Below are 10159 nucleotides of genomic sequence, written 5' to 3'. Positions count from 1 at the left end.
AAGAACAATATTTGATCTGAGCTTAAGCTGGAAGCACTTTGGAGGGAATACAAACCCATTGAACTACAAATGGAGGTTTCTTGGTTTCTCTCCTGAATTCATAAGGCCCAAGGTTTAAATGGGCCAGGCGCTGCCTGCCCTCTTGAGAGAGCTCACACATCCTTCTCTTCGTGTACGGAGATGGAGAACGCGACTTTGAAGCTATTGTGGCCTGCGCGTAGTGCTTTGTTGCTAAGCTGTGCTTGCTTTTCTTAGCTGAAAGAGTCTTTTTCTTGGGGAACTTTGCTTGCGGTTTTCTATTTGGGGTTGAATGATGTACCCAGTTCAAATCATCCTGCAGCAAAAAAAGAGAAATTACCTGATTTGACAGCCTGTAGAACAAAGATCACTGACCATAACACAAACAAGGAACTAATAGTTTTACCAGAAACAGCTGCCATGGCAGCTGAAGTTCCCCTCCCAAAACTATAATCAAATAGCAATTTCAAGAACAACAATGGATTTACCATTTTCTCTGAAACAAGAAGGTGAAAGCATATTTTCATCTGTTGAAACTTTTGCTTTAATATTTTAGAATTCTTACCATTTAAGACAAAAAATATAAATTAAAACAAAAGGTTATTTAACAGTTTGAATTACATGCATTTAGATTTGTCGAAAGCCTCAAAAGAAATGCAACTACATTCTCTGAAACTTTCATTTTCTTAGATTATGGTGAATTTAGTAGAATCTTTAAGAGTTTAAGAGAATCTTCAAGAGTCAAGAAGTCATGTTTAGTCAAGAAAAAAAATACTGCCCTCCCCAAAGAACCCAAATTTTAAAGGCTAAACATTACTTCTTGACTCTGGAATCTTCTCTTAAACTCTTAAAGATTCCAAGCACCGTCTCAAATCATAAAGTCATTAAGGCTGGAAAAGACCTCTATGATCAAGGTCTATCCTTAGACCCAATTCCACCATGCCCACTAAACCATATTGCAAAGTGCCACTTCTACTCATTTTTTCAATGCTTGCAGGGATGGTAACTCCATCACTTCCCTGGGCTCCCTGTTCCAACGCTTGACAACTCTTTCATTGAAGAAACGTTTTGTAATATCCAACCTGAACCTTCTCTGGTGCAACTTGAGGCCATTTCCCCTTGTCCTATCACTAGCAGCCTGAGAGAAGAAGCTGAGCACCTCAGCACAATCTCCTTTCAGGCAGTTGTAGAATGTATCACATGTATCATCATACCTACCTTTGCAGCAGAAGAGGTATAGCAGCTGTTTATCTGGACAACTGGCACTTGACATACAGATTTCATAGAAAAAAATTATAAAAATCCCACCATTATCAAACATTGTCTTTTAAAATACTTACATATAGGAGAGAAAGGAAAGTGGAGAAGGAATCAACCTCACCACCTCCCTTCCCACAACACAGGATGGTGGTGGTGCTGTTGGAGTTTTTGTTGCTATGGCTTGCAAAGTCAACCTAAGAGAAAGGCTGACACCCTCTCCAAGAACTACTAACTTCTTCAGTGATTGACCTCAAATTCTGGGAGACTGTTTCCAACACTGAAGTTTTGTTTGAAATACATTATTATTCCTTTGTAATTCCTGGCATTAAATGAGAATTCAATTACTCTACAAGCTTTATAGGTCAAAGCACTCTAGATTATACAGCTCTTACCAGGCTACTTCATCAGCAGCATGTTTAAACTTTGAATAATGCAGGATGGATAATTAGGCTTTTTGGTCAAGTTTGGCCCAATTTCACAGGTTATAAAAGATAAAAAATAAAGGTATAATAGCAGGCCTTTTCTTTCTGTTAGAAATGCTTTTTCTAGCTTGAGCTAGTTGACATTAGTCTTAAATCTGAACATTGCATGTACTACTTCAGTTCAGAGGCACTCAGAAATAAAATGTCCAGCTTGCTTTCAAGCCTTTCACTCTACTCCCAACAGTGAGTGAGGCTGAGGTTGTATGTTTGCTTTGCATTGACACAGTTTGAATCTGGCATCACACAGACTACTCATACCATCACACCTGTACTAGCACTTGTGTAGCTGTTAGTGAGACAGAGTATGGAAGTGGCCCACACAAAATCAGACCTAACTCTTTAAGATTAATTTCAGTTTCATCAGAAGTAGGTTGTGTGGCTTCTGGCAGAAGCAGCACTTCCAGATTAACGTAGGTGATAGCCTTTCCAACAAAAATCTTCATTTCCATTACTGTTAATGATACAGTTATGGAAAACAATTAATGGGTTTGGGTTTAATAATGCAGCTTCTCTGACTTCACCTAGTTTTCGTCGTCCTTAATTTTGAGTGTCAGTAACAAATGGTGAGAAGGCATCTTCCCACCTACAAATACACCAGGGACTGACACTTCAGCTCATCATAGAACACAGCAGCTGATAATTGTTTCAGATTCAAGGAACTCTCAGCATTTACTGTCATGCACCAAACTCACTCTTTACTCGTACTTGATTAAAAATTTAATCAAGTTGTCAAGCACCCATGATAACTGCTTTAACCACAACAAAAGAATGAGAAAAGTTTGAAGTGAGCAACACATGCAAAAATTGGAACCAAGGCTATCAATATTAAATCTAGAAATTAAACTGCAAACAATTAAATTATGCTAACCTGTATGTCACTCCTTCCTGAGCTTAACAGCCTTTCTGCAATAAGGGAGCTCGTAGAAAATCTCAATTTTGGTGCAATTCCCTAGAAGAGAGACAATAATTGAACATCAAGCTCCAACTCAAGATAAAGGGTATCAAAGAGGTAAATGTCACCTAATGTAACAAACCATTCCTAATTTTCAGCCATTTCCTTTGTTAATTTCAGCCTTTAATAAAGATAATTAGAAAAGACAGAACAGCAATGGTAAATGTCAAGATGCTAACATTTGCATTTCTGACAATTCAATTACAGATGATTATATTGCTTTTGTACAACAATTAAGGTCTGACTTTTATTTCAATACATTTTTTTGTCAAAAGCACTTTTAAAGATTTTTCATGCCATGCATTATATAGTATCAATAAAAATTTCAGTCAGGCTCTGGAAGTTTCATTAACGATAACTTTGGGAACTTATTTATGAACAGTCTCAGTTGTGTCATTTTTTTTGGTAAAAACATTTGGAAAATGAGTCAATCACACTGCAAATAACTATTCATTTGTAACAGTATGACTAAGAATACCCTTCATTCTGTAATCATTAGAGCAGTCTGATTTCTGTGGATTTTCTCCCTTGCTCCAGAATTCTATTCCATGTCCTCTCAATCCCCTCTTGCCCATGTGACTGCCCTACTTTAACCAGCTTGTAATCAGTGGGGTCCAACTGGGCCTCCTGGTCAACCACAGCATACACACATACTAATGGCCAGCTGATCCCTCGACCTTTATGTGGCTAACAGTTTCTGTTCAACTCACCTTCTTTCACCCCAGCCATAGTTAAGAACAAACCACCTCAGAGAGCTTTATTTCCTATTAAATTCAGCTAGAATTGGCCAACATACACAAAATTTACTAGGTGTAAAGGGCAGGTATTACGACACACACAAGCATTATTTCCCAAACACTCCCAAACAAACAGCAGCATTAAAAACGCCATAAAAAAACAAAGGCCACATATGCTATAAACAAGTGGGAATCATCTTTGTGCATCCTATACAGCTCTGAAGAAGCAAAAAGAGAATCAAGTGCCTCTAGAACCTTCTACCCTCTCTTCTTTCAACACAGAGTTTGCTGCCCAAGCATCTGTATGCATGGGCATTTGTGCACATGAGCATACAAAATCACTGAGACATGAAAAGGAGCTTTTCTGTTTGTGACTCTGCCCCACATCCATAAGAATTAGCAGGAACTTCATGAGTGAAGTCTACTGCTAAACCAGACTATTCTGTACCACCTGCCTAAACACACACTGATTTCCCATTAGGGAATATGATCTGGCCCCAGGTTAGCTTATGGAAATGAACTAACAAAAATGCCAAGAAAGCTCAGTCATAGCAATTAGCAGAGTCCAGGATTCAATCAAATCAAGTTATGGCATGTAAAAGTTGTTTTTAAAGCTGACCATCTTTAATCAACTCATTTTTATTACTAATGAATTGTCAAGTGCTATCAACAATTTTTAAAAGGACACATCAGAATTAGTAAGTCTACTAGAAAACACAACAATAGATCACCCACTGCTCTCACAGAGACTGGGAATGATTACAAAATTGTTAAATACGGCAAAAAAAAAATTAAACATGTAGAAAACAATGGTTTCTTCAGAGCAATGGTTAGTGGAAAGCGAATATGGTATGGCACCCACACACACAGGCGCAGATATGTCAAACATAACTTATAGGCCAAAGGCAATCAGAGAAGTTGTTCTGTTTTCTGCAGTTCCCAAACTAGGGATTGGTGAAGGAGATTCATTATAGCATTATGGAAAGACTGTCGTGTAACTTCAAACACATCTGTAAAAGAAAATCCAGCCAGAAAGTTTTTGGGATCTATTCTTCTGCTCAATAGTGTCTGCTGCCCTGAACAGCCTTGCCAGTCCTTCTGTACCAGTCAGTAAACAGAAGTGATATGGACAAAATACTAATTTGATCGTAGAAAAACTATAAAGGAGGTTCATATTTAGAAGAACATAAGTTCAAAACCAAATTTAATATATGCTTTTGACTTTAAGGAGTACCAGCACAACTCTGTAGCTTGAACAAAGTATATATAACAGAAGGTCTTACACTGGTATGCTAATGAAAGATAGCATAACTGAAAAGAAACTGTTTTACGTAACATGGCAAATACTGCATGAGGGTGGAGAATGGAGATAAGAACATCTGTAAGAAGTCAGCACCACAGTCAAGGCATAAACATATTCTGAAAGGCAAGGGCTGCAGGGAAATACAGAAGAGCCAGCAAGAGCCTCAGCTGGCCAACACTGGACCAAGACAGATAACTCGAGGCAAGTCTTGGATATGTATTGTGTTCGTAAGCCTCATAAGACATTTAGCCAGAGACATTATCAGCCAAGTGCCAGATTTCTGGAGGAGTTCTGATCCTCTCAACGTGGGATTCCTTCCAACTGGCAGATTAGCAGTGTTAATCAGACACTGCTTGTCACTGCCTAGCTGAACTCCACAACTGCAACCTAGCTGTCGGTAACTTTATTTTTTTAATAAAGGATGAATTTATTGGGAATCAAAGTGCCACTGAAGCACAGCTGTCAGTCAAAAATATTCAGCATCTCAGCTAGCTATAAATAACTTTTCATGTGGGAAGAACATGCCTTCACTAGCACAGGAACAATGTGAGGGTTCTCAGGACCTTAACACTTTCCCTTTTGCTTAGCATTCACATTCAGTGCTTCATGCTGACAGAGTTAGCAGGGGACACTTGCCAGTACAGCTCAGGGAACACTAGTAGATGGAGGCATTTGAGCCTGTATTTTTCCTGGAGGTAAAACTTCTCACACAGTTATCCCATTTGGCAAGCAAGGAGAAGTTTCTTTTGGGAGTTTCTTTCTATTGTCATTAAACACAGCTTCTGTATTATTCCTGAGAAGGGGGTCAGTATGCCAAAATCCTTTCTTAAACTGCTCTTTCAGTGACGGAGATGGAATGGAGCAACAGATGTTTCTGCAGTCCCTGCTCCAGGGCAGAGATGGATCTCATTTACCCTGTTCACAAGTACATGGAACTACATTTGTGTCTTAACTTCAGTCAACTTTTTTAAGTTGAATGACAGAGTCATGATTCAGCTACACATCCAAATTACTCTGATCACATCTCACAGTTCACAAATGATGGCACCTTCTCTTTATTACAAAATATGAAATTTTTTAATTGAAGAACTTGGTCTGACAAAACCCCTCAAACTTCTCTAGTGGCTCGGTTTTTACAAAGAGTCACTACATTGTGTTCACAAAAATCTAAAACCACTTTGCTAATACCACCTCATTTATTACTACCTCCCTATTCTTTCTCAACACCAGGAAAGTACGTGTTCCATAAGAAGTATGAAAGCAAAATGGTCCCACTCCATCTCCTGAGCCACAACTCCCACACATAGGATAAACCATATAAAAAAGATGCTGTGGCCTAAAAATGGCTGCATTTGCAGGGACAGTTTAAGCTGCTGCAGAATCATATGTTTTGTATCACAAAATCACAGTTTATTTCATTGAACTGTAACACAGCATTAGACACCAAATTAGCACTTCTAATTGCAAGTGACTGAGCAATTTCCAGGTTGCCCTTGCAGGAGAAAGATTATACCAGCTAAAAGATACCAGTGACCTTTAATCAGCATTTCCCTCCTGGCATGTACTTTTAGTCCAATCACAACAGACAGGGCAACTGAGTCCCTATCTTCCCAATCCAAATGTCCTACCAATCCACTAGTAAAACTTAACCAAAATAGACCACACAAAACAAACTTCAAAACGCATCTCCCACATCTCATCACCATCAGTTTCAAAGTGCCTTTCTGAGTTATTCCCCTGGCACCTAAAATTCAACCACCAAACTTTATGACAGGGCAATGTGAGCTGAATTCATTTTCATGTGCTATGTACCTGAGCCCCTTATCTCCACAAAATTAACATTAATTTATTGCACTCATTCTGCCAATTAGCTGTTGTTTATCAGAGGTTTTTTGCAACTGTAGAAAAGGCAAGTTAATAAATGAGTGTGAATGGCCTGAACAGACCTTAACAAACAAGCTTTGGATGAGAAAAACAATCATGCAGTACTAAGTTAAAATTTCTGTAACTTACTATTTCAGTGGTGATCTTGCACCTCAGGGAGGCCCTCAGAGGGAGGTCAGATGTTATAGCACTACAGATTTATAGTGGCTATCATTGTCCTAAACAGTTGCAAAACATGGACTGAAACAAAAATGCTACATAGAGAGACCAAGGGGGAAGGTTACATGGTTTAGCTGTTGAGAACCATGAAGTCGATATGACATCCCCCTCTTCCCTTGCATCCCTTCAACTACCAACTGCACCACAGATTAAACTGAATGGAGACATGTCATGGTGCCACACTGCAAACCAAGGGGAAAGTAACTTTTACACATCAAATAACTGCTTGAAGCATTTTGAAAAAGGATTATACCTTCACCAAAGTTCAACTGTGAATTTGTACATTCAACACCTAAAATGGCAAAATCTGTCAGAAGTAACTGCTTTCCATTTGAAGCAGTTCAAGGGATTTCTTCAGTGAAACAGACCGTGTCATAAATACAACCCACAGACATTCACTCACTGTAAAAGAAGAGGACCTCTTCATTAAAATCTCACGCTCTACACCATGGTGCCCACAGGTAAGCTTAGGGTCAGGGAACAGGAAATTTCTTGTATTTTCTTCATACGTAGCTAGAACTTTTCCTACTAAAAAGAAAACATATACTTTAATTGGAAAATAGACGAAGCCATATAGTACAGACACCACACAAAAGCCATGTTGAAACCAGGATAAATTTTGCTCCTTACACATTAAAAGCCTGGCTCTAAAACTCGTGTCACACTAGGAAGTAACTTCATCAAGCTAAATCGGCAGCAGAATGTGCAGAATCTACTATAAAACTTTGTTTCAATGCTATTGTAAAAAAAAATTAAAGAAGATTATGTTAACTGTTCTGTAAGAGACATATGAGAAGTTTTGTCCAGGCAACTCTTCAGTAGTTTTCTTCTTTCTTTCCCTTCCACTCCACAGAATAAACCAGTATTTTTTTAATGGCAGCCAATCCCTTATGAAAAACTGGATCATTCCATATTACAGCATAGTAAAAGTAGCCGTAACTAAAAAACACAAGCAACATCAATATATGTATCTCAAGATTTTCTCCATATCCTGGTTTGCTATTTTAATAAAAATTTTTTTCTTTAGAGGGAAAACCCTGAATGTATGAAAAAAATTAACTTGTGCTTTTGCAGCCATCTTAACAGCTTATGTTGGACTGTATCACATCTATCTCTGACCCCTGAAAATAAGGAATTTTCCTTATGCAGATCTTTAACCCTCCCACAAAAAAATCCCCATTCAGTACATTTCTTCAAGCAAACAGTCTGGTGAATCACCTGAGAGAAGCAATTGTTTCCTTGAAAGTACTAAGGACAAGTGAGAGTGCTTTTAATACCACAGTTTCCAAATGAGTCCTCTTTAAAACTTGACTTTATTTCCAATAAAATGCAGATTTACATTATTCATGGGAACACTTGAATTTCATTAAAATAGATTTTTATAATCACACAAACCAATAACAGAAGTATGACAAATCGCTATTTATTATCTTCACAGATCCCAAGAGACCTGTAATACTTATAGTGAGGATAAGAGTTTTCCCAGTGGTCACCATTAAAATGGAAGGAAAAAAAAGTGTCATTCTGAGAACAAGATTATGCACTCTGAAATTTCACAGACAGCCTCTTTGCAAGAGAATTGTGATGTAGTTAATAAGTATGCACTGGATGATTTCAGTTTATTTTCCATTTTTAAAATATTATCACTTTCCTAAGCCTTAGTATGGTACATTTCAATATTCAGTTATTATTCTCTTTCAAGAATGAGATCCTCTTGATCTATTAACATTTTATATTCAGACAACTGTTTGTTGAAGAGCTTTCTGTGGTGTTTGTGTGTTGGAAAAAGTGATTGTGCTGTAATGGGCAATGTCCTCATGGAAATTCACCTATTAAACTGCATAATTTATGAAGAGACTGATACAATACCTGGAGGAACGAGCTGTATTAGTTCAAGTACTGCTGTGTCAACTAGAAAGGAAAAAAGTTTTTTCGTAAGTTAAAAAGAAACAAAACTAAAATGAAAAGCAATCTTCACAGTCAAAGCCCAAGAAAAACTGCTCACTGATTTAAGCTTCATAGCACTGTACATTGCTGTACTATTTCCACTACACCAATAATAAGAGAAAATTAAGAACAGTTTGCATAAATACCACAGACGAACATAGTGGTATTAGCAAAGTACAAATGACAGCTCTAAATTTGACTTAGAACTTGCTAAATTCTATCTGCTGCCAAGTTTGTCCTCCTTTAAAGATTATGCAAGCTTGGCCCTTTTTCAGGTAACTCCCAGTATGAGGGTGCATATTCCTGAAGTTTGAATTCAGGGCCAGTGTTTTCTCACTATAATTCATTGTATTCCACATGGGCAAGACATACAATTTTCTTTTATAAATGAAACTAGTAATTTTACAAAAACTAAAGGTTTCAGCTTTTATGATTTGAAAATTAATCAAATAAATGACCATATAAAGGAACCCATTACCTAGCTGGATAACCAGCTGGAGTTCCAATTAATTATGACTTTTTACCCCTTTCCTGTTCTAAAGCATGAAACATACATTTCTACAGGCATTTTGTTAGATAACACTATTTTGGGGAAGCTGCTAGTAACCAAAGACAGCAAAACCCCTCTTCCTTCACTGACAACAATTCTGCTCTGAAAACACACCAGGGGTGGGGTCCTACTTATTTAGTATATAACACACTACATTGGTTACCCACTAACTTTTCAGAGAACAGGCTCCTGATAGTAATACGATCACATACTTGAAACCTTAAAAAAAGTCTTTAGAGCCCATACATGTATGACATTAATGGATACAACATAGTATAGATAAAAAGCAGAACCTACATTCCAATAACTTCACAAGGTCTCCAGGATCAACTATATTAGCAAATGTCTGGAAAAGAAATTAATAAATACTAATTATGGTGCAGTCAGAATCATCAGATGGACCTGTGGGGAAAGAGAAGGAAACATTCCCTCCCAAATCAATATTCTTCCTTGCCACGATGGTTTTCAAGAGTCCTATCCCCACTGAAAAAAAGAAAGGATACTGACATTATCATTTGGACCATGATCAAATTCACTGAAAGCCTTCAGTTCTTCCTATATGCTTCCTAGCCATACAGGGTTACCTCTCTGTATTTAAACACTAGGAATTGTGAAGAGTGGAAGATGCAGAGGCAAGATTTGTTTAAGAAAATTTTACGAGAGACACAAAATTTGCTGAATGTACTACAATTCTGATAGATGGAGAATATGTTCTTTGATTTAATAGTAATGCTTTAAGCTTCATTTTCATGGAAGTGACTACTCACATACAGACTCCTGGTCAGGCTTTTTTTTAACCTGAATCCC

General features: G+C 37.6%; 1 protein-coding gene across 1 annotated transcript in view; it reads right to left on the bottom strand.

The window, feature by feature from the left end:
* SPATA6 (spermatogenesis associated 6) overlaps window positions 1-10159 on the bottom strand; it is a 33385-nt gene that overhangs the window by 21943 nt on the left and 1283 nt on the right. The window contains exons 2-6 of the mRNA XM_009080014.1: window positions 9650-9698; window positions 8725-8766; window positions 7259-7383; window positions 2629-2709; window positions 56-334 (exon numbers count right to left, since the gene is read on the bottom strand). Of these exons, the coding sequence (XP_009078262.1) occupies window positions 56-334; window positions 2629-2709; window positions 7259-7383; window positions 8725-8766; window positions 9650-9698 (576 nt within the window). The remainder of the gene's footprint in view (window positions 1-55; window positions 335-2628; window positions 2710-7258; window positions 7384-8724; window positions 8767-9649; window positions 9699-10159) is intronic.

Source organism: Acanthisitta chloris, unplaced genomic scaffold (genome assembly GCF_000695815.1).
Source record: "Acanthisitta chloris isolate BGI_N310 unplaced genomic scaffold, ASM69581v1 scaffold22798, whole genome shotgun sequence".
NCBI classification, from domain to species: domain Eukaryota; kingdom Metazoa; phylum Chordata; class Aves; order Passeriformes; family Acanthisittidae; genus Acanthisitta; species Acanthisitta chloris.
Note: the sequence above shows the minus strand (reverse complement) of the source record. Positions and strands in the feature narration are given on the sequence as shown.